Source organism: Erythrolamprus reginae, chromosome 1 (assembly GCF_031021105.1).
Source record: "Erythrolamprus reginae isolate rEryReg1 chromosome 1, rEryReg1.hap1, whole genome shotgun sequence".
NCBI classification, from domain to species: Eukaryota; Metazoa; Chordata; class Lepidosauria; order Squamata; family Dipsadidae; genus Erythrolamprus; species Erythrolamprus reginae.
In genome coordinates this window covers 320,698,266-320,724,010 of record NC_091950.1, presented here as the reverse complement: position 1 = coordinate 320,724,010, position 25,745 = coordinate 320,698,266, and the positions used below count along the sequence as shown (strand labels likewise).

The 25,745-nt window shown below is 39.8% G+C and overlaps 1 protein-coding gene across 1 annotated transcript in view; it reads right to left on the bottom strand.

Moving 5' to 3' along the window:
- The window catches only part of UST (uronyl 2-sulfotransferase), a 156,129-nt gene extending 140,846 nt beyond the window's left edge, over window positions 1-15,283 (bottom strand). Inside the window, exon 1 of the mRNA XM_070733691.1 lies at window positions 14,523-15,283. Within this exon, the coding sequence (XP_070589792.1) occupies window positions 14,523-14,811 (289 nt within the window). The 5' untranslated portion in view covers window positions 14,812-15,283. The remainder of the gene's footprint in view (window positions 1-14,522) is intronic.
- Between the last annotated feature and the right edge of the window lie 10,462 nt (window positions 15,284-25,745).

Genomic DNA, 25,745 nt, shown 5'->3' with positions numbered 1-25,745 from the left:
ACAGACCAGGATTTGGGGACACCTGCATTGGAAAACATTTCCTATTTAAATGGATCTCTAGATCAGGGGTGTCAAACTCAAGGCCCGGGGATCAGATTCGGCCCTTGGGGTGCTTAGATCTGGCCTGTGGGGCCATCCTGAAAACAAAAATGGAGCTTGTGAAGACTGTGTGTGACCTGCCCAAGCTCCTTTTTTGCTGGCAGAGCACTCAGGCCATCACAGGCGCCCCCGACCTGAGTGATGTCAATCTGGCCATACCCACCCCAGCCGGCCCAAGGTCAAACACAACCTTGATGCAACCCTCAATGAAACTGAATTTGCTTTTAGATGAAGTTAGAGCAGCACTTCAGTCATTACCAAACTGATGGATATACAGTAGTACCTCATGATATGAACCCCCTCGTCTTACAAACTTTTTGAGATATGAACCCGGGGTTCGGGATTTTTGTTCCTCTTCTTACGAACTTTTTTCGCCTTACGAACCCGCCGCCGTGAACGCTGAACCTGGAAGTTCGGCAAAAGTTCGGGTTCGGCAAAAGTTCGGGTTCAGCTGATAAGCGCCGCCGCCCGGCTGTCACCTTTTGAAACAGCCGGGGGACTTCTCGGCATTCTTCTGAACGCCGAACCCAGAAGTTCGGCAAAAGTTCAGGTTCGGAGTTCGGGAGGCCACCGAGAAGCACCACCACCCGGCTGTCACCTTTGCAGAAGAGCCGTGGAGCTGTCAGATGGTTGGGAGGCTCAAACGGAGGTGGGGAATCCCAATAGGGAATTCCATGGGTGTAGCTTTGATGTCATGGAGACGTCCTTCCTGGCCGGCCGAAATGTGCCAAACTTTTCGGGTTCGGCATTCGGGAGAACGCCGAGAAGCGCCTGGCTCTTTCAAAAGGTGACAGCTGGGCACCGCCGCCCAGTGGAGCGTCGTTTTTGCGATTTTTTTCCCTTGCATGCATTAATCTATTTTACATTGTTTCCTATGGGAAACATTGTTTCGTCTTACGAACTTTTCGCCTTACGAACCTCATCCTGGAACCAATTAAGTTCGTAAGACGAGGTATCACTGTATTTCTATTCAGAGATATTGCTATGTCAGAAATGTTGGGAGCGAAATTCCCTTATATTAGTCTTAAAGCACACACAAACTAGTAATTTGGAACCTAAACTGCTTCTCTACTTGTGTAAGGGATGGGGAGGATTTTCTTTAATTAACTGCCACTCTTCTGTCGTACACTTATAATTTTAGTATGATTCTCCAAATACTAGAAAAGATGTGAAGAATTGAAAAAAACCTTGAAAACACACAAATGATTGCCTATTAGTGGAAGGAAAATACTTCAATGTTCATATTTTTTAATGCAATCTACTAGGTCACAATCTAATTACTGTATACGCATTTGCATTGCTTCTGAACTTCTGTTGCCAATATATAGCTAACTCCTGCAGAATATGCAGAAAAAATTACTCACAGACAGTACATTTCCTCATACTAATATCTGTGCGCAAGCTGCAATGAGGGAATGAAGTTAACATAAATAAATGCTTTGTAAAGTGTAAGCCTGCAGACAGATTATATTTCAAAATTATTTTTATGTTCAGTATTAATAGCTTCAGGTAATTTCATAAAAATTAAAAAAACACTAAATAGAAAATAAATCATCCTGAACAGAGAAGTACCTTGACATAGCAAAGTAAACAGGAACTGTTAAAATAATCAAGATGAACAGATAGAATTAATATTCCTTGGAATTTTTGTTGTATTTCTTATTTTGGTTATATCTAGTAACATCCATAAATAATGCACACAGGACTGAAGAAATATTATTCTCATCTGGAAAAATGATAACAGAAGCTGCTATGGAGTACAGTTTGTCACACATCTTGACTTTATGTTAGGACAAATTCCACGCTTGAGTCTACAACAGGCAAATGTAATCTTTCTGTTCCCATCCTGTTGTTTTGATGCATTTTGTTGCTTCTTCATACAAGACTGTTATGTTACTCTATTGCATGTGTTCATCAGAGACATTAATTCTGCTCCTAATCTTCATAACTATTTTTTCTACCAACTGTACAAGACATTTGGGTGGATATTATAAAAGCATTCTAAACACTGTTAGGAAGCTGGAAGAAAGAGAAGGAATATAATTTCTGCTTTTCCCCAATTTCATGCATATTCACTTTTCTTAGTATATAATGTTCCTCTTAGCCTTCTGAGAAGAGAGACTGAAAAGACACCATTGTACTTCATTTATTTCTCAATAACTCCTTGACAAGAAACACTAACGTCAATATGATTACACTTCACAAAGGCTGAATTATCACAACTCCAATAATCTAACTTTTGACCTTGTACATCTCAAAACCCTTCCCTAACAACTTCTCTATATACTGTATTTTTGGAGTATAAGACACAACTTTTTCCCCCTTAAAAGAGGGTGGAAAATGTCTTACAGCCATTTTTGCTGTCCTGAAGCCCCGCCCCCACATCTCATTTTTGGACAGAGGATCTGGGAAGCCTACAGAAAGCGCCTAAGTGCTCTCGAGGATGGCAAAAATGGTCCCGTTTTTATGAAAAGCAAGCTGATTTTCGCCTGTTTTTTTAATAAAAACAGGGTGGGCAAAGGGTCTTGGGAACCTCAAGAGAGCTCCTGGGGACTGGGGGAAGGCAAAAATGCCTCCATTTTAATAAAAAAGGGCAAAATATGGCCTGTTCTTCACAAACTGAGGCCATTTTTGCCATCCCCCAGCACTCAGGAGCTCCCTGCATGCTTCCCAGACCCTTTGCCCACCCACTTTTTGTGAAGAAATGGGTGAAAAATGGCCCATTGTTTGCAAAAAGGGGTTATTTTTGCCCTCTAATTACCCCATCTAGCATGACTGGAAGAGGAATTCTGGAAATTGAAGTCCCCTAGTCTTAAAGCTGTCAAGTTTGAAGACCCCTGGATTAGAGGTTAGGAGTGCAAGGGTCTTCAAACCTGGCAAGTTTAAGGCTTGTGGACTTAAACTCCCATTCCTGAGCCAGTATGACAGGAGGAGGAATTCTGGGAGTTGACGTCCAGGAGTCTTAAAACTATCAAGTTTGAAGTTTGTAAAAAGTGTACATGGTTGTAAAAAGAAAACATGCAAAAGGTATTCTGCTACAGTGGTATTTTATTAAATAATATATATTACTACACCACTTGGTTCAGAACATTTTTTCCCTTGTTTTCCACCTCTAAAATCTAGGTGTGTCTTATACTCCGGTGGGTCTTATACCCAACAAAAAGCATCTAGAAAAAGCTTGAACATTCAGAATCAATAAAATTAGTAAGCAAAACTTAGAATTTTGCAGTCAAAGAATATGAAAGTTTCATATGGATTTAGGAAAAATACATATACAAACACACTATAGTGCGGTGGCGGGGAATTTTCAAATTTAGGTTTGATTCTTTTTCTGCCAAAGGTATCACGCAATTATTAAAGGCAGAGCTTAAACATTTTGATATAGTTTTCTAATTCACAGAGGTAATGTGTATGTTTCCTACCAATCACTCAGCAAAACTTTCTGAATGGGAAGTGCAAAAGTGTATGCATAGTAGTCCCTTTCTTCCACTGATGTAGATGTAGATGTAGCTTTTTGCATTTTATTAAAAGAGGCACTCTTTGTGGGATGGTTGGCTTATAAGCATTTGTTACGTCTCTGGCAGTTTATTGAAAGCTTTCCATATTGGCCACCAGCATCAACTTTCTAGAGGTTCCCGGTATTGGTGGATTACAGATTCAAACTAATTCAAGTAAAAGTTATAAAATACTATTATTTGTATTCCAAAGTTTCAACTATATTCTAACAACTTCAACCATTCTACCAACTGTACTGATAATTCTACCAATAAATTAATCAAAATTTGACAACCATGGCAGAAATTATTCAACAGATCATATATTGTAGCACAGGGGGGGGAAATAAAACAGCTTCTTTTTCACCCTTTCCCCACCATGTGCTTGTATATCAATTCAAAGAAGCCATTTGAGACATAGGGAATGACCAAGCGTTCAACACAATGGAGATGCTACCTACCATACCAGCAAAATGATAGACACATTCACCATTGATTGCTACAGCCTACATCCCTAAAATATAGGAGAAATTAACTGCATCTATTCCCTAACAGAATAGTACCTGGGGGGTCCTTTGTATTCTCTGAGCTTGCTTGTTTCTTATAGATGTTTCATTAGCCAAACCTCACTGATATTTCCTAATTTGGGAGACTACCAGTAGTACTGATAAGGTTACCTAGTTTGGATAATGAAACATTGGCAAGAAACCTATCCAGGGTGTCCAGGGGGGAAAGCATTTTGAAATTCCCTGGTATTTCCCTGTAACTTGTTAAGGCACAGTCGTAGATGACGACATACCAAACGGCTAAGCCATGGAGAAATATCAGTAGCTGAGGAAGCAAGTTTTTGCCACAGTTATGCTCATTTTTGCTTGATTCTGCTAGGCAGTGCAATCCGTTATTGTTATTTTTTTACATGATTTTCTCTGACTTTTAAACATTTTATTACAGTTTGGTTATTTCCCCCCTGATTTATTCTGTTTCCCCCCCCACAAATTCCCTAATACAGGGTACGTTCCAAAAGTAATACAATTGAATTTCCTACACCATTCCTATTGGTCGGAGTGGGACCAAAGCACTTGGAGTAGGTGGGGGGGGGGGACGCTAAGTTTTACCGCGAAACCGGTCTCAGTGCTCTCCAAGCTGTGGAAGCGGCAGGTCGTCAGTTATTGTAAACCTCTGCGCACCGACCATGTCAAGAAAAAAATGGAATTGAAAATTTCAAGTGAACTTTTACAACGTATAGGAATTGAACCTGATTATTTGGACACCGTCATCACTGGTGATGAAACCTGGGTTTTTTTACTAGGACCCAGAAACAAAACGCCAAAGTTCTGAGTGGCACACCGACCAATCCCCCAAGCCCAAAAAGGCAAGAATGAGCAAATCAAAAGTGAAAACAATGCTCATTGTCTTTTTCGATAGTAAAGTAGTAGTCCATAAGGAGTTTGTTCCTCAAGGACAGACAGTTAATGCTGCCTTCTACATGGATGTGCTGGAAAGACTGAAAAAGGGTCATCAGGACGAGAAAAGACATCTCCGCTACCTGGCAACTCGATCACGACAACGCACCTTGCCACAGTGCACTACGAGTCCACAGGTTCCTGGCCAAACACCAGGTGCCAACGCTGCCCCAACCCCTCTATGGTCCTGACGTCGCTTCAGCAGACTTCTTTTTGTTCCCTCGGATTAAGGCAGCCCTGAAAGGAACCCGTTTTTTGTCCATAGAAGAGATCCAATGAACTGTGATGAAGACCTTGCGAGAGGTTCCCAAAGACGCCTTCCAGGGCACGTAATGGTCATGGCAAAGTCATTGGAAAAAACATGTAGAGGCCCAAGGACAGTACTTTGAATAATTTTAAGTGTTTGTGCAAATCTGTTCAATAATCTACTTTTTTAAAAAAATAATTGCATTACTTTTGGAACGCACCCTGTAATTCCCTGATAGTTCCCAAACCACCAATTTCCCTGATAATTCCCTTATTTCCTTGTTTTCCAGGTTTTCTGGATACCCTGTTATCAAGTTCAAGAAAAACTTCTCTGAGTTTGGTATCAAGGACTTCTTATTTCAACTCTAAGCTACAAATATTATTTTTATAGGTAGAATAGTATCTGAAAGAGAGGGACTTTTTGGAGCAGATATGAAAGTGATACTGGAGGAAATAAACAAGGACAAGCCTCATGTATTTTTATCAAAATCACTGACACTACCAAGGTATTTTTCTTACTACAAATTAACAGAGTATAACTGCCTTTCTCCTTCACTAAATGGAAAACCATTGTAAACACTTCTCGTTTTCATATACTTCATAATTCTCCACCTGAGTTTCTAGATTTTAAACCAGAAACTTGGCATCATTTATATAAGCACACTCACTCGCTCTGTGAGTCTGTCTACATATACATTAGGAAAATGGGGAAGAGAGAAAGGAAACATAGAAACATAGAAGACTGACGGCAGAAAAAAACCTCATGGTCCATCTAGTCTGCCCTTATACTATTTCCTGTGTTTTATCTTAGGATGGATATATGTTTATCCCAGGCATGTTTAAATTCAGTTACTGTGGATTTACCAACCACGTCTGCTGGAAGTTTGTTCCAAGGATCGACTACTCTTTCAGTGAAATAATATTTTCTCACGTTGCTTTTGATCTTTCCCCCACTAACTTCAGATTGTTTCCCCTTGTTCTTGTGTTCACTTTCCTATTAAAAATACTTCCCTCCTGAACCTTATTTAACCCTTTATTTAAGGACGAAGAGAGAAGTGTAGGATAATTAGGAAAAAGAAAGAAAAGTGTTAGCTTCCAATTTTTTTCAGTGCAGCAGTAGAATAAAATAAACAGTTGAGCCTCAACTTTTTACTGTTCTATATTTCATATATATTAGCCATTTCTACGATAAACTCTTATCAGTCTCTGAATCACAAACCTAAGAGTGATTCAAATTCCTCCAAATAAATTTTCACTATTAAATACGTTTAGTAGGCAAAGGAAACAGAAAAATATCAAAACTCACAATACATTATAATACATCAATCAACCTTTGGTGTACAGAAAAGCAGCTTCAAAAGAAGCTTTTATTCCCATTTCTTCAGTGATGGTGGAAATTTCTTGAAAAATACTTATCCTATTCTTGTCTCTTACAGAAGAAAAAAAAATGGACCCCATGTGGAAACTGAATTCCAAAAGGAACATTAATAATCAATCAATTCGGGAATTGGTGATGTTAGAAGAAAGAAATACATGAACACAATAATCTCTCAAATAAGCTCATTTATTCAATAATAAATGTGCTTTACAATAAAGCAACACATATATACATGGTATATACCCATGATAATGAACCTATGCCATACATGTCACAGGCCCTCTCTGTGGGAACATGCACCATTGCCAGCTGCTCTTCCGGGTTCCTTGGCATGCATGCGCATCAGACAGCTGGTCCCGTGTGCATGCGCACCAGCCAGCTGCTTTCTTTTGAGTTCTGCCATGCGCATGCGCACTCCAGTTTTGTTACTCGGTGCCAAAAAGGTTAACCATCACTGGTATATACAGAAATGTCAGAAAATGGACTTACAACTATCATACAACCTCCAATGTCATATGAAAGTAATAGAGACTAAATCAGAAGGCCTGCATGTAAGATACATGTGAATTTAATATCTAGGACAGTGATGGTGAACCTTTTTTTCCTTGGATGGCGAAAGAGCATAAGTGCCCACATCCATAATTCAATGCCTGGGGAGAGTGAAAACAGCTTCCCCTGGCCCCTGGAGGCCCTCTGGAAACTGGAAATGGCCTGTTTCCCAACTTATGGTGGGCCCAGTAGGCTCATATTTTGCCCTCCCCAGGCTCCAAATGCTTCACTGGAGCTGGAGGAGGGTAAAAGCGCCCTCCCCCATCCCCTCAGAGGCTCTCTGGAAGCCAAAAACACCCTCACAGAGTCTTCTTGTGAGCCAAAAATCACCTGGCCAGCACACACATGCACACTAGAGCTGAGCTAGGGCAACAGCTCGTGTGCCAGCAGTTATGGTTTCATGTGCCACCTATGGCACCTGTGCCATAGGTTGGCCATCACTGATCTAGGATATTAAAAGTTAGCAGTGACATCTATATAAACAGCAGAAGTATTATAAGGAAATGGCACAAATGGGCATTACCTCTAAAGGTCATTTCATGTATTACAATGATTTAAAATAAGATAACTTTAGGAAGGCAGCATTAAATAATAACCAAAAAAAAGGAGAAACTTCATTAACATATACAGTATAGTTCTCCAAACATTCCAAAGACAACAGATACAGTGGATGTCACCCACCCTATTGGAAAATATCTGCTATCAGCCAATTACAGCACTGCTGTGATCAGTGGATGATTTTGACACATGTTTAGACCCAAGGGTCTTATTATAACTATTTTAGGTTTATGGTTAACATAGGGTGTCATTACTTTCTACTGTGATTTTGTAAGTCTCCTACATTAAAATTCATTATAGCCTAGTTATATCCAACACTATCTTGAAAGACCAGCAACAGTATGTTGCTGTCTGTTGAACAATATTTTATCCCTGGGAGGCTTGGATCAAGTGCGAACCTCAATTATTTATCTAATAAAGTCAGAAATGATGTAGAATCCTTTTTTGTCACTTTCTAGTTCCCCTACTATTTCATAACAAAGACCCTTCATGGGGCCAACAAGAGCACAAGGGGTGTTATTTGTTCTTGCTTTTTAGCAGCTTTAGAATGAAGAACATGACAGTTATCAAGTATACTGCTCAAAAAAATAAAGGAAACACTCAAATAACACATCCCATATCTGAATGAATGAAATATTCTCATTGAATACTTTGCTCTGTACAAAGTTGAATGTGCACAACAGCATGTGAAATTGATTGCCAATGAATATTGCTTCCTAAGTGGACAGTTTGATTTTGCAGAAGTTTGATTTACTTGGAGTTGTTTAAGTGTTCCCTTTATTTTTTTGAGCAGTGTATTTCAAAGATTATGAAATGAAAGGGAGGCAAAGAAAGTAACATTAATTGTAGAAGCTAAAATTCCAACCTTTGAAACATAAAGCGGTGGACTTTACATTTATATGATGGCAAGTGCACATTGAGGACCCTATTAAAGCAATCTGTCCAAACTATGGCTAAAGCCTCAGTTATAAGTACGTCTTACTTATTTCTTATTTCTGCCTTAAATCTATCTGCCTATCTATCTATCTATCTATCTATCTATCTATCTATCTATCTATCTATCTATTATTATTATTTATTAGATTTGTATGCCACCCCTCTCCAAAAAATCTATCTACCTACTTACCTACCTACCTATCCATCCATCCATCCATTTAGATTTATAAACCTGTTTGCATTTATAAAGCCATTTGTTTAAAAATATTTCTTATTTAGGGCCCCTTAAATGCAGATTCAAATATTCTTCAATTCACCTAATATGTTTCATCCTCTCAGCAGGGGTTACTATACATAGGATTTCCCTCCCACTCCCTCCAGAGTTTCCTTTATGTAATATAGTGAAGACCAAAGTTTGATTGCTGGGCTGGGTATTAATTAATAAAGCATACAGCATGGGGAAATTATCCTAATTAGGTAGCAAAAGGGCAACTCCCCTCCCAATTCCAAACATTTAATTCAACGTTTTCACACAGGCTACTACTATTCACTACTTGTTTATTTATTAGTTAAATTTCTAAGACACCCAATTCCTTGCGGGACTCTACTACTACTACTACTATTACTGTTGCAAGCACACCTTATTTAGGAAGGAAGGAAGGAAGAGGGATGAAATGAAAGAGGGAGGAAGGGAGGGAAGGGAGCAAGAAATAAAGAAAGAAAGAAAGAAAAAAAGAAAGAAAAAAAGAAAAGAAGACGGAGGGAGGAAAGGAGAGAGAGAGGGAGGGAAGGAAGGAAAGAGGGAGGAAGGGAGAGAGGAGGAAAGAAAGAAGGAAGGGAGGAAGGAAGGAAGAGGGAGGGAAGGAGAGAAGGAAGAAAGGAAGGAGAAAGGGAGGTAGGGAAAGAAAGAAAGAAAGAAACAAAGAAACAAAGAAAGAAAGAAAGAAAGAAAGAAAGAAAACTCAAACCCATAGAAGAGATCCAATTAACTGTGATGAAGACCTTGCGAGAGGTTCCCAAAGACGCCTTCCAGGGCACGTAATGGTCATGGCAAAGTCACTGGAAAAACATGGAAAAAACATGTAGAGGCCCAAGGACAGTACTTTGAATAATTTTAAGTGTTTGTGCAAATCTGTTCAATAATCTACTTTTTTAAAAAATAATTGCATTACTTTTGGAACGCATCTTGTAATTCCCTGATAGTTCCCAAACCACCAATTTCCCTGATAATTCCCTGATTTCCCTGTTTTCCAGGTTTGCTGGACACCCTGTTATCAAGTTCAAGAAAAACTTCTCTGAGTTTGGTATCAAGGACTTCTTATTTCAACTTTAAGCTACAAATATTATTTTTATAGGTAGAACGGTATCTGCAAGAGAGGGACTTTTTGGAGCAGACATGAAATGATACAGGAGGAAATAAACAAGGACAAGCCTCATGTATTTTTATCAAAATCACTGACACTATCAAGGTATTTTTCTTACTAGAAATACAGGGTATAACTACCTTTCTACTTCACTAAATGGAAAACCATTGTAAACACTTCTCGTTTTCATATACTTCATAATTCTCCACCTGAGTTTCTAGATTTTAAACCAGGAACTTGGCATAATTTACATAAGCTCACTCACTCGCTCTGTGAGTCTGTCTACATATACATTAGGAAAATGGGGAAGAGGGAAAGGAAACATAGAAACATAGAAGACTGACGGCAGAAAAAAACCTCATGGTCCATCTAGTGTGCTCTTATACTATTTCCTGTATTTTATCTTACGATGGATATATGTTTATCCCAGGCATGTTTAAATTCAGTTACTGTGGATTTACCAACCACGTCTGCTGGAAGTTTGTTCCAAGGATCTACTACTCTTTCAGTGAAATAATATTTTCTCACGTTGCTTTTGATCTTTCCCCCAACTAACTTCAGATTGTGTCCCCTTGTTCTTGTGTTCACTTTCCTATTAAAAACACTTCCCTCCTGAACCTTATTTAAGCCTTTATTTAAGGAGGAAGAGAGAAGTGTAGGATAATTAGGAAAAAGAAAGAAAAGTGTTAGCTTCCAATTTTTTTCAGTGCAGCAGTAGAATAAAATAAAAACAGTTGAGCCTCAACTTTTTACTGTTCTATATTTCATATATATTAGCCATTTCTACGATAAACTCTTATCAGTCTCTGAATCACAAACCTAAGAGTGATTCAAATTCCTCCAAATAAAATTTCACTATTAAATACGTTTAGTAGGCAAAGGAAACAGAAAAATATCAAAACTCACAATACATCAATCAACCTTTGGTGTACAGAAAAGCAGCTTCAAAAGAAGCTTTTATTCCCATTTCTTCAGTGATGGTGGAAATTTCTTGAAAAATACTAATCCTATTCTTGTCTCTTACAGAAGAAAAAAAAATGGACCCCATGTGGAAACTGAATTCCAAAAGGAACATTAATAATCAATCAATTCGGGAATTGGTGATGTTAGAAGAAAGAAATACATGAACACAATAATCTCTCAAATAAGCTCATTTATTCAATAATAAATGTGCTTTACAATAAAGCAACACATATATACATGGTATATACCCATGATAATGAACCTATGCCATACATGTCACAGGCCCTCTCTGTGGGAACATGCACCATTGCCAGCTGCTCTTCCGGGTTCCTTGGCATGCATGCGCATCAGACAGCTGGTCCCGTGTGCATGCGCACCAGCCAGCTGCTTTCTTTTGAGTTCTGCCATGCGCATGCGCACTCCAGTTTTGTTACTCGGTGCCAAAAAGGTTAACCATCACTGGTATATACAGAAATGTCAGAAAATGGACTTACAACTATCATACAACCTCCAATGTCATATGAAAGTAATAGAGACTAAATCAGAAGGCCTGCATGTAAGATACATGTGAATTTAATATCTAGGACAGTGATGGTGAACCTTTTTTTCCTTGGGTGGCGAAAGAGCATAAGTGCCCACATCCATAATTCAATGCCTGGGGAGAGTGAAAACAGCTTCCCCTGCCCCCTGGAGGCCCTCTGGAAACTGGAAATGGCCTGTTTCCCAACTTATGGTGGGCCCAGTAGGCTCATATTTTGCCCTCCCCAGGCTCCAAATGCTTCACTGGAGCTGGAGGAGGGTAAAAGCGCCCTCCCCCATCCCCTCAGAGGCTCTCTGGAAGCCAAAAACACCCTCACAGAGTCTTCTTGTGAGCCAAAAATCACCTGGCCAGCACACACATGCACACTAGAGCTGAGCTAGGGCAACAGCTCGTGTGCCAGCAGTTATGGTTTCATGTGCCACCTATGGCACCTGTGCCATAGGTTGGCCATCACTGATCTAGGATATTAAAAGTTAGCAGTGACATCTATATAAACAGCAGAAGTATTATAAGGAAATGGCACAAATGGGCATTACCTCTAAAGGTCATTTCATGTATTACAATGATTTCAAATAAGATAACTTTAGGAAGGCAGCATTAAATAATAACCAAAAAAAAAGGAGAAACTTCATTAACATATACAGTATAGTTCTCCAAACATTCCAAAGACAACAGATACAGTGGATGTCACCCACCCTATGGGAAAATATCTGCTATCAGCCAGTTACAGCACTGCTGTGATCAGTGGATGATTTTGACACATGTTTAGACCCAAGGGTCTTATTATAACTATTTTAGGTTTATGGTTAACATAGGGTGTCATTACTTTCTACTGTGATTTTGTAAGTCTCCTACATTAAAATTCATTATAGCCTAGTTATATCCAACACTATCTTGAAAGACCAGCAACAGTATGTTGCTGTCTGTTGAACAATATTTTATCCCTGGGAGGCTTGGATCAAGTGCGAACCTCAATTATTTATCTAATAAAGTCAGAAATGATGTAGAATCCTTTTTTGTCACTTTCTAGTTCCCCTACTATTTCATAACAAAGACCCTTCATGGGGCCAACAAGAGCACAAGGGGTGTTATTTGTTCTTGCTTTTTAGCAGCTTTATAATGAAGAACATGACAGTTATCAAGTATACTGCTCAAAAAAATAAAGGAAACACTCAAATAACACATCCTATATCTGAATGAATGAAATATTCTCATTGAATACTTTGCTCTGTACAAAGTTGAATGTGCACAACAGCATGTGAAATTGATTGCCAATGAATATTGCTTCCTAAGTGGACAGTTTGATTTCACAGAAGTTTGATTTACTTGGAGTTGTTTAAGTGTTCCCTTTATTTTTTTGAGCAGTGTATTTCAAAGATTATGAAATGAAAAGGAGGCAAAGAAAGTAACATTAATTGTAGAAGCTAAAATTCCAACCTTTGAAACATAAAGCGGTGGACTTTACATTTATATGATGGCAAGTGCACATTGAGGACCCTATTAAAGCAATCTGTCCAAACTATGGCTAAAGCATCAGTTATAAGTACGTCTTACTTATTTCTTATTTCTGCCTTAAATCTATCTATCTATCTATCTATCTATCTATCTATCTATCTATCTATCTATCTATCTATCTATTATTATTATTATTTATTAGATTTGTATGCCACCCCTCTCCAAAAAATCTATCTACCTACTTACCTACCTACCTATCCATCCATCCATCCATTTAGATTTATAAACCTGTTTGTATTTATAAAGCCATTTGTTTAAAAATATTTCTTATTTAGGGCCCCTTAAATGCAGATTCAAATATTCTTCAATTCACCTAATATGTTTCATCCTCTCAGCAGGGGTTACTATACATAGGATTTCCCTCCCACTCCCTCCAGAGTTTCCTTTATGTAATATAGTGAAGACCAAAGTTTGATTGCTGGGCTGGGTATTAATTAATAAAGCATACAGCATGGGGAAATTATCCTAATTAGGTAGCAAAAGGGCAACTCCCCTCCCAATTCCAAACATTTAATTCAGCGTTTTCACACAGGCTACTACTATTCACTACTTGTTTATTTATTAGTTAAATTTCTAAGACACCCAATTTCTTGCGGGACTCTACTACTACTACTACTACTACTACTACTACTACTACTACTGTTGCAAGCACACCTTATTTGGGAAGGAAGGGAGGGAGGGAGGGAGGGAGGAAGGAAGGAAGGAAGGAAGGAAGGAAGGAAGGAAGGAAGGAAGGAAGGAAGGAAGGAAGGAAGAGGGATGAAATGAAAGAGGGAGGAAGGGAGGGAAGGGAGCAAGAAAGAAAGAAAGAAAGAAAGAAAAAAAGAAAAGAAGACGGAGGGAGGAAAGGAGAGAGAGAGGGAGGGAAGGAAGGAAAGAGGGAGGAAGGGAGGGAGGAGGAAAGAAACAAGGAAGGGAGGAAGGAAGGAAGAGGGAGGGAAGGAGAGAAGGAAGAAAGGAAGGAGAAAGGGAGGTAGGGAAAGAAAGAAAGAAAGAAAGAAACAAAGAAAGAAAACTCAAACCCTAACCCAAGTGCTCTCAGTGTAACCTCAACTCTCCCTTTCTGCTCCTTTCAAAGAGGAGGATGTTAAATTTCACGGGTCCCATTACGGAGCTGGTGGCCAGCCGAGAGCTGGGAAAATACGCTCTCTCCCCCCCCCCCAACAAGTGGGACCCAGATGAAAACTTGGGAGACAACCCCCCCCGCCGCCCACTTCCTAGAGTACGTCAAGGGAAACCTTTCCTTCTCTCCCTCTCCAAAAAAAAACCCTAAACCCTCGCTTCGGGGAGGGGGGGAAGCTCCCTCAGGCCACCCCACTCGAGGGGTCCCCCGCCCCGGCCTGGATCCCCCAGCCCCTTTCGGCGGCAAGAGCATCCCTGCTGGCTTCGTCCCCCGTCCCCCCTCGGTGGCCTTACCCAAATAGTGCCTCAGGTCCAGCAGAAAGTGAGGCGGGCCCCCGTTGAGCTGGTAGAAGAGGGAGCCTAGGCAGAAGAGCAGCAGGGCGGCCATGCAGAAGCCGTATTCGCGGAGGGAGAGGAAAGGCAGCAGCGAGAAGGGCCTCCGCCGCCGCCTCCAGCCCATGCCGGGAGTGGGACCGGCCGAGGAAGCCGGGGCCACATGAGACCGGGGCTCCGCACAGCCCGCCCCGTAGTGTTTCGGAGGCGGCGAGGCCGGCAGCTGCTGCTGCTTCGGCTTCGGCTTCATCGTCGTCGTCCTCGCCGCCGCCTCCTTCTTAGACAGCTCGCCGGGCAGAGCGCATCCTCCATCCGCCTGCCCTGCACGACGGAGGAGGGGGTGTTGTAAAAGTTCGCCGGAGGTTCACGCGGTTTCTCTCCTGCCCATTGCCGGCTTTCAGGGCGAGCCGAGGGACCCGGGGAAAAAAAGAAAGCCGCCCGCCCGCCCACCGCCGTTGCCCCCCGAGCGGGCTTAGTTCGGTCTCTCCTCCTCCGCAGTTTTCGAAGCTCCCTCTCGCCTTTTGCAGCTAGTTTGCAGGCTCAGGTTACAAGTCCGGCGGGCCGGTAACTGCAACTCACTGGAAGCAACCAAAAAAAAGTTGTTTGCGTCTCGCTCGCCCGCCGCCACCTTCCCCCCTTTCTCTCTCTCTCTCTCTCTCTGCCCAACTCTCTGCAGCTCCCCCGGGGGGGGGGGGCGCCTTTTGCTCGCTACGCCATCGCCCCCTGGTGGACAGCCGAGATGGGTTCGGGCGAGGCGTTGGGATTCGGTTCAAGGCTGCTCTTCTCCGAGCTCGGCTCGAGTGCTTCTTCCCTAGCGGGCGGAAGACGTCACCGGCCTCCTTTCCCCATGGAGAAAAGGGCGGGAGAAGAAGGAAAGGGCGAGGAAGGGTCCCTGTTCCCTCAGACCGTCCCGAGAAAGGCGCGTGGGCTTCGGGATGACCTTAGCGCCCCTCAAGCGCTTAAAAAATGATTTTAGGCGGTCGGAATGATAAATAATTAGGTTAGGGAGTTTTTTTGTAAATGATTACATCGCAAACTAGGGTTTATTTATTTTGTTGTTTATTTTATTTTGTCAAATACGTACTGGTAGTATACAAAGGTATTTACAGAATTCTTTAGTTATTGGTCAAGTGTGATTGGACACACAAGGGATTTGTCTTGGTGCATATGCTCTCAGTGTACATAAAAGAAAAGACAGATTTGTCAAGAATCATGTGATACAACACTTAATGATTGTTACAGGGGTCAAATAATATAAAATATTTATTTATTTGATTTGTTTTGTCAAGTACGTATTGGTGATATACAAAGATATAATAATATTCAAAGCAGCACGAAGCCAATAACTTCAGCCTGATGATGGCAAATGTGATTTCGCCAGACACTCAAAATATTACACGGGGAAAAACCCAAACTCAGAACAATCTACAGATATAGTAATATTTATATACATGATACTAGTAAAAGAGAAACATTAAGTCAGGGAACGGAAGGCACTCTGGTGCACTTATACATGCCTCTTAAATATAACACTGTGTTTATATACATGAGATGGGTATTAATAAGAGGGAACATTAGGACAGGGAGGGTAGACATGCTGGTGTACTTATGCACGCCCCTTACTGATTTCTTAAGAAATTGGGTGAGATCAACAATGGATATAAGGGTAAAGGTTTGGGGGTTTGATGACGAAACTACAGAGCTAGTGAGTTCCAGGCATTAACTACAGTGGTACCTCTACCTAAGAATGCCTCGACTTACAAACTTTTCCATATAAGAACCAGGTGGGTTTTTTTTGCCTCTTCTCAAGAACCATTTTCCACTTACAAATCTGAGCCTCCAAAAATGTAACCGGAAAAGGCAGGGAGAAGCCTCTGTGGGGCCTCTCTAGGAATCTCCTAGGAGGAAACAGGGCCGGAAAATGCGGGGAGAATCCTCCATGGGGCCTCTGTAGAAATCTCATGGAAGGAAACAGGGAAAAGGCGGGGAGAAGCTTCCGTGGGGCCTCTCCACGCTCCCTGTGGTTTCCTCAATCGCACGCATTATTTGCTTTTGCATTGATTCCTATGGGAAAAATTGCTTCTTCTTGCAAACTTTTCTACTTAAGAACCTGGTCATGAATTAAGTTCGTAAGTAGAGGAACCACTGTACTCGGTTGCTGAAGTTTCCTTGGTCTCAGGGGCTGTTTGGGTAGATAGCAATGGCAATAGTGCTTAGACTTACATACCGCTTTCGCAGGGCTTTTACAGCCCTCTCTAAGCGGTTGACAGAGTTGCCACACTGGTCTCAACAAGTTCGGTCCTCATTTGATCCACCTCGGAAGGGTGGAAGGCTGAGTCAACCTTGAACCTTGTGAGACTCGAACTGTTGGCAGCCGGCAATACAGTATTTCTATTCCTAACGAAAAAGGAACTTCTCTTAACTTCACTCCACTTGGCCTAAATATACACTTGATAAATGTATATTTTCTTTTATGTACAGTGAGATCCAGTAGTAGGTTGCTACCGGTGCAGTAGGGGACAGCACACTGCTAGCGGCCGCCAGATTGTGCAATTTGTGCGTGACCGCTCCACGTGCATGTGCAGAAGCAAAATCTTATGAGGGGAAACATGCAAGAGAGATTTCGGCCATTTTTTGCTTTCATGCATGCGTGGAACCAAAAAAATGACCAAAATCTTTTGCATGGGTCTCCTCACAAGATTTCAGTGCGTTTTTGCTTCCTTTGCATGTGCAAAATCAAAACCACACTGGGGTTGTGAGCGCATAGTATGTGTGCGCATGCAAGACAACCGAGCACACCAGTGGCGGCAGTAATTGCAATCTGCCCCTGCTGAGAGCATATGCACCAAAGATAAATTCCTTGTGCACCCAATCATACTTGGCCAATAAGGAATTCTGTTCTATTCTAAAATAAAGCAGGGAAAATACTACACCCAGCCAAATGCTATTTTTCTCCTTTTTTAACGACGTCCCTTTTTCATATGGGAAATTCCAACCCATTGCAAGTGAAGCATTTTTGTATTTATTGTGTTAAAGACTAGTAATCCAAATAGGGACGAGCTATTGTCCATAGAGAGAAATAATTGTCTAACTAAGGTTCCGCAAACCTCTCAAACTCGAGATTGTTGGCCTCTATGTGCAGGAGTTACTGGCACATGCTCAGATTTTGTTTCTTAGCTACCACTTTAAAGTAATGCTCCCTTTTCCAATTCCCTCATAACCTGGATTCAGAAAAATAGAGCTGTATACAAGCATTTCTATCTCTCGGGAGCTATATTGGTATGTAGAAATGACCTTGTGAAAGATAAAGAGGGAAAGCAGCTGATCACGGTCTGATAAAATTTCAGTGGGAAAGAGGAGGGATGATGAAAGCCTATCAGAAGGGACTTTTTCTAGTTTTCTGAAGAATAAAAGTGAAGGATGGTAGGCGGTCTTTCAGATTTGCAGGATTCTATTCATGTAACCTTGCAATAAATATAGAACAAGTACTCCTGCGTGCTTCTTGTGTGGAACTAATAGACTGACTAGTTTCTGTTAATGTCAGGCTAACAGGCGAATAGATTAAGCTCTTTTGCGAGGTTCAGGCTCAGGTGCCTAGTTGAAAATTCACACACAGGGGTAGCTAGTTTTTGAACTAACTGTAGCCCTTACCAGGAGTGGGTTCTAACTTATCTCCCTGCCAGTTCACTTTTTTTTAAAAGGCAAAAACAAGATGGTGGCATATGCGCAGTGCTAGAAACTCGGCTTCTGCATATGCAAAGAAGAAAAACATTTTTTCATTTAAAAAAAAGATGGTGGTGCCCATGGACTAGTACCGACCGAACCGGATCTGTGACATCACCAATGGGTCGCTACTGATTTGGGCAAACCAGTCTGAACTGGGAGGAACCCACCTCTGGCTCTTGCTCAAAGCTTATAAAAATGCAGTCAATTTAACAATTCAAAGATAAATGATTCATTTCTGTACGACTTTTAAATGCTTTATATAACTATAAGAAATACAGGCAATTCTGAACTTAAAACCAATTATTTAGCAAGTGTTCAAACTTACAATGGTGCGGAAGAAAGTGACTGGTGACCATCACAGCATTCTCATGGTGATATGATCAAAATTTGGGTGCTTGGCAACTAATACACCTTTAATGATAGTTGCAGTGTCCCAGGATTATGTGATCGCCATTGCGACCTTTCTAGAAAACTCCCAACAAATCAATGTGTTGGGTGAGTTGATTTGCTTAACAATCACACGTACCACTTAATAACTACAGTAATGTGCTCATGGCAAATGTAACAAAATCAAGGGCAACTCAATAACCAACCTGCTTAGCAACAACAACAACAACTATAATAATAATAATAACAACAACAGAGTTGGAAGTGACCTTGGAGATCTTCTAGTCCAATCCTCTGCTTAGGCAGGAACCTTATACTACTTCAGACAGATGGTTATCCAACATCTTCTTAAAAACTTCTAGTGTCGGAGCATTCACAACTTCTGGAGGCAAGCTGTTCCACTGATTAATTGTAACTGTCAGGAAATTTATCCTTAGTTCTAAGTTGCTTCTCTCCTTGTTCAGCTTCCACCCCTTGCTTCTTGTTCGACCACCAGGTGCTTTGGAGAATAGGTTGACTCCTTCTTTGTGGTAACCCCTGAGATATTAGAACACTGCTATCATTTCTCCCCTGGTCCTTCTCGTCATCAAACTAACCATGGCCAGTTCCTGCAACCCTTCTTCATTTGTTTTAGTCTCTAGTCCCCCAATCATCTTTGTCGCTCTTCTCTGCACTTTCTCTAGAGTCTCAACATTCTTTTTGCATTGTGACGACCAAAACTGAATGCAATATTCCAAGTGTGGCCTTATGAAAGCCTTATAAAGTGGTATTCACACTTCATGTGATTTTCTGGTCCCAGTTTTGGTTGTAAGTCAAAAATTCTGGTTGTAAGTCAAAAAACGTGAAATTCTGGTCCCAATTTTGGTTGTAAGTCAAAAAGTACCTGTAAGGAGCCTGTGTGATAGTTCATTACAGAGTCAAAACAAATTAAACCACTAGGCTTAAACATTTTCAAATTGGTGTGAAACTGGAGTTATGTGCAAGAATGATAAATTAATGTATGCTGTCTGTGTTAAAAAGTGCTATTGCTAACATGTTGTAAGCTGCCCTGAGTCTAAGGAGGAGGGCGGCATAAAAATTGAATGAATGAATGAATGAATGAATAAATAAATAAATAAATAAATGTAAACAGAAATAAGAGTTTTATATGATGCAGTTAGGATCAAGATTGTTGTGCAAAAGTAAACTCTGAGAACTAAGCAACTGTTAACTTCAGATACTAATGCTATATTGTGTTTGTTTTTCTTTCTTGCTTTATTATTGAATATATTGTCAACAGCCTGATTGTTTTGTTTCTTTGGTAAGAACTGTTAAAGTAAACAAGGGAACAGAAAACATAACAAATGGATTGGAAGAAAATGGCATATCCATATAATGCTTCTACTAATATGGATTGGTGGTTGATGACAGTCTAGAATAGAGGTGGAGGGTTGGTGGAAGGAGTGAAAATAGGAAATTCTGTTCAACAAATTGAATTACTTTCACGGGATACTAGGCATGATTCAGCTTCTTTACACACATATATTGATAGAGATATACTCATACTGTGAAGACTTCCACTGAGTGAACATTTGAATCTATTTCTTGTCAGTTCTGCCTTACCTAAGAAAACCCATGAAAAGTTACTCCTGAAACTTTCTATACTATTTAGAACATGGTATGGAATGCAGAAGATCAGAGCTGTAATCAACAAAAATTAGTACACAATACTCATTACACATTAGTACACAATACACATACTTAAGACAGCATTTATTTCTGTGCTTAAGATATAATTTCCAAACATCTAGCATTGTTAAATACATAGGCAAAGGTTAATCCTGATAGCCAATAATTAAATACTATATTCATTCCTGTTTTAGGTACTATATAAAAATATTGTGGAATAATGATTGTATATCCAATGACTACAGGAGGCCAACAAACATAGGGATAAGTTGATGCTGTGACTAGACAAATAAAGTTCAGCTAACTTCATTATCATTCTGTTTCTCTGTAGCACAATAATGCTGATCAATGTTGAGAAACAATAATTACACCAAATGCATATGTCAAGGTAATTTGTTTTAGACTTTAATGCCTTCTCGAATGTAGTGCCTTATAAAAATATTAAATTGCAGCTTCATGTTAATCATACTGGCTGGAACACATGCAAGTTTTATGAGAAAATGTCTGGAGAGATCTAGGTTGAAGAAACTTGGTAATAGTTCTTTTAAAATAAACTTTTATTCCTAAATTTCAGCAAACTTTCTTTAGCCTAGTGATCTATGACTTTAAGAGAAATATCTGCATTATTTGGTATCCATGAAAAAGAACAAGAAGCTAAAAATAAAACCTTTGTTTTCTTGAAGATGAAGTGTTAGAATGAACATTCTATTAGGGACAATGTACCTTAGTTCCATTTTGAGGTCTCCAGTATGTTTACTTCCTCACATTCTTTTTCAAGACAGATAGGAAAGGTGTAAATTTACACATAAAGTAATTGATCACATGCAATTTATTTATAATTATAACCACCCATTCTTAAAGACCTCTGGGCAGTTTACAAGATACAAAGCAGTAGTGGGTTCTAAAACCCTTTGCTACCAGTTCATTTGCACACTCATGCGCAGAAGCATCCCGGGTGGGTGGGTAGAGTCTCCTGCTGCTGGTGTTACTGGTTCTTAGAATTGGGCCAAACCGGGACCAACCCACAGCTGATATAAAGACCTTAAAACCATTAACATCTATCAAAAGTGATTCTTATCTTCAAAAAAGTAGATCCAAGTAATGTTCAAAATTACAAACCAATCTCTTTATGTTGTGTCACCTGCAAAGTCATGGAATCAATCATAAACCAATCCATTATCCTCCACCTAGAAACCAATAACCTACTCTCTAACAAACAAAAATGGTTTCAGAAAAAAAATTATCCTGTAACCTGCAACTCCTACACTGTAAAAACATGGACTACACATCTTGATCAGGGTAAAACAATAGACACAATTTACATAGACTTCTGTAAAGCCTTTGACTCAGTGGTACATGGCAAACTCCTTCTGAAACTCAAATCCTATGACATCTCAGGTCTGCTTTATGATTGGACCTTTATCATGTGGCCGATTCCTTTCACTCCCTTCCTGTGTCCACATAAATAGACAATAGAAAGTTTTACAAATAATCAAAATCAAAGTCCTGAACTCTGCAATAACCAAATGTCTCATTCATTCACAGAAATAATGAATAACATTTTGCAGAATTAAATCTTATGAATCATATGATTTAATTCCAGCAAAGCGGTTATTAAAAATAGAATCTGCCAACTGGCAGCATACCCTTTCCTGAGAAAATTAGTAAGTTTTGAATGACTCAAAACTAATAGAACAAACCATGGGACATCCTTATTAAAAACCTTGTTCTGGGGCCCAAATTAATAGTGATTTTAGCACATGTTTAAATTTGCCTGAGTCATAATCACATACCATCAAATATCTATGATTTTCAACAAGGGCATTGAAGTCAGTCCTCTATGCCTGTTACTTACTCCCGAAAGAATTTTCTCCTTCCAAAGCACTTTTATCTTAATCAGCTGAGAAAGCAAAATGGATAAAAGCAGAAATGTAATTGAAAATTGAAGACACTGCACTTACAAAACCCACATGCTCTAAAAATTGTGTCCTGATAAACTTAAACAAGTAGATCTACTATCTAGTTTCTCACTTCTGACCTTTAACCTTGATACTAAATATGTTTTTTGTTTCCCCTATTTTTTCTTTCTCATTTTAATTACATTTCCGCTCCTTTCAAAATATCCTTCCTAATCAAAACTAGCAGCAGCTGTTTCAGTCATTTGCATAAAATGACTTGGTTGGCATCTTTCCAACATTCAGGCCAGTTAATCTAAGTCAACAGGAAGACAATTTACTTTCAATATAAAGGGCGTTTTTGCTTGGGAATAGGGAAACATATCCATAACCACCTCTCTCTGTAATTAAGCCTATCTCACCTATCATCCCTCTAGCTCAAATACCTGATGTGAATTATTTAGCTGTTTAGGCAAGTAGAAGGCAACCCATTAATGGAGTCCAAGTCCAATCTGCAATCAAAGCCTAAGTTTAAAGTACCATTAAAATACAGTTTCCCTCGATTTTCGTGGGTTCAAACTTCGCGAAAAGTCTATACCACGGTTTTTCAAAAATATTAATTAGAAAATACTTCATGGTTTTTTCCCCCTATACCACAGTTTTTCCCGCCTGATGATGTCATATGTCATTGCCAAACTTTTGTTTGCCTTTAATAAATATTTTTTTAAATAAACTTTAATAAATAAACAGGGTGAGTAATAATCTAAATGGTTGCTAAGGGAATGGGAAATTGCAATTTAGGGGTTTAAAGTGCTAAGGGAAGGCTTGTGATACTGTTCATAGCCAAAAATAGTGTACAGTATTTACTTCCGCATCTCTACTTTGCGGAAATTCGACTTTCGCGGCCGGTCTCGGAACACATCCCCCGCGAAAATCGAGGGAACACTGTATAGCAAGGGGTTAATTATCAAAAATAAATAAAATCTATACCAGAAGGCCTTTCTATCAAGATATATATTAGTTAATATATGATAGCTGAGCAGATTTATTAAAAATATCTGTTTTAGCATTGATTTTTTCAAAGTCAAATAAATCAGCCAGTAAGAACAGATACTATTAAGCAATGACAAGGTAGAACAAGGAAAATGAATAAAAGGTCAGTTTCCCATGTTTTATCCTGTTCATTGGGGATGTCTTTGATTGACAGCTTTTCTTCCTCTATCCAAGGAGCAATTGTCAGAATTTATTTGTATAGATGAGAAACTTCAAGGAAGTCAGTCTTGCATATCATAAAGAAGATACTAGCAGAATATAATCAGGTGTGGGCGTTGGGGAATTTATCCCAGCCATCACAAATTGTTGAAAAGTTTGAGCAGGGCCAAAAGGCAAAGGATATCATTTAAAATGTGACTGCCAAATCTTTTCTTCTCAAGTGTCTTAAGACCTGATATATGATAAACTGCAATTAATAAGGGCTGAATCTTCAATTACCCTGATCTGTCTAGCTAAGAAGTGTATATTATTCTGTCTGCAATCCAATCTTAGTAGAAATAAAAAGGTGAGTACCTAGAACAAGTTCAGTTCAAGTGATATATAGCATAGAATTATACCTTAGCATAGATATATAATATAGCAAATGTTGTACCTATCCTGAAATGTAAGGGGTGATATATAACTGCAATATTGCACAGAAAGAGTTTAATGAGGGATTTCCTTATTAGCAAAAAAAAATTTCCTCAAGATATTAAAAACATATTAGGAAAAGATAAATAGGAAAAATAAGGGATTGCAAAGCAATATTGTCACCTTAGCTGTAGTAAGCTAATTAGGAATACTGTAGATTTTGAGATTAGTGAAAGTTGGAGAAACAGTATTTGAGTTTGCTGCTTGGATATTATTAAATGTACCCCTCACTTACCCACACAGAGACAGCTTTTCTTATTTATTTATGTTGTTTATTATTTGTATTAATATGTTTAGTAATTGGTTTTATAAGATATGTAGATAACTGAAAGCCAGGCTCCTTGGAGGGATCGACTATTGTTTGGTCGAATCAAAGCATTCTAGCTGCTGTTAGAATAGAATAGGATAGAATAGAATAGAATAGAATAGAATAGAATTTTTATTGGCCAAGTGTGATTGGACACACAAGGAATTTGTCTTGGTGCATATGCTCTCAGCGTACATAAAATAAAATATACATTTGTCAAGAATCATGTGGTACAACACTTAATGATTGTCATAGGGGTCAAATAAGCAATGAAGAAGCAATATTAATAAAAATCTTAGGATATAAGCAACAAGATACAGTCATACTACAGTCAACATGGGAGGAAATGGGTGATAGGAATGATGAGAAAAACTAGTAGTATAGAAGTGCAGATTTAGTAGAAAGTCTGACAGTGTTGAGGGAATTATTTGTTTAGTAGAGTGAAGGCGTTCAGAAAAAAAACTGTTCTTGTGTCTAGTTGTCTTGGTGTGCATTGCTCTGCAGCGACGTTTTGAGAGTAGGAGTTGAAACAATTTGTGTCCAGGATGTGAGGGGTCAGTAAATATTTTCTCCGCCCTCTTTTTGACTCGTGCAGTATACAGGTCCTCAATGGAAGGCAGGTTGGCAGCGATTGTTTTTTCTGCAGTTCTGATTATCCTCTGAGGTCTGTGTCGGTCCTATTGGGTTGCAGCACCAAACCAGACAGTTATAGAGGTGCAGATGACAGACTCAATGATTCCTCTGTAGAACTGTATCAGCAGCTCCTTGGGCAGTTTGAGCTTCCTGAGCTGGTGCAGAAAGAACATTCTTTGTTGTGTTCTTTTGATGATGTTTTTGATGTTAGGTGACCATTTTAGGTCTTGAGATATTATAGAACCTAGAAATTTGAAGGTCTCTACTGTTGATGCTGTGTTGTCTAGTATTGTGAGAGGTGGAAGGGTGGAAGGGTTTCTCTTAAAGTCTACCACCATTTCTACGGTTTTGAGTGTGTTCAGTTCTAGATTGTTCTGGTCACACCACAAGGATAGTTATTCAACTTCCCGTCAGTATGCGGATTCATCATTGTCTCGAATGAGTCCGATCACTGTTGTATCATCTGCAAACTTCAGTAGTTTAACAGATGGATCGTTTGAGATGCAGTCATTAATGTATACAAGACTATCATGCAAGTTCCAGGAAAAGGGTTGCTCACATATACAAATGTTTTCACCCCAGATTTAAAGTACAGTGGTACCTCAAGATACGAACCCCTCGTCTTATGAACAACTCGTGATATGAACCCGGGGTTCAGAAAAATTTTGCCTCTTCTTACGAACTTTTTTCGAGTTACGAACCGGCGTTCGGAGACAGCTGGGAAGCCGCGCGGCTGTTTTAAAAGGTGACAGCCGGGCGGCGGGGCTTCCCAGCAGCCTCCCGAACGCCGGTTCGTAACTCGAAAAAAGTTCGTAAGAAGAGACAAAATTTTTCTGAACCCCGGGTTCGGTTCGGGAGGTTGCTGGGAAGCCCCCCAGCCCGGCT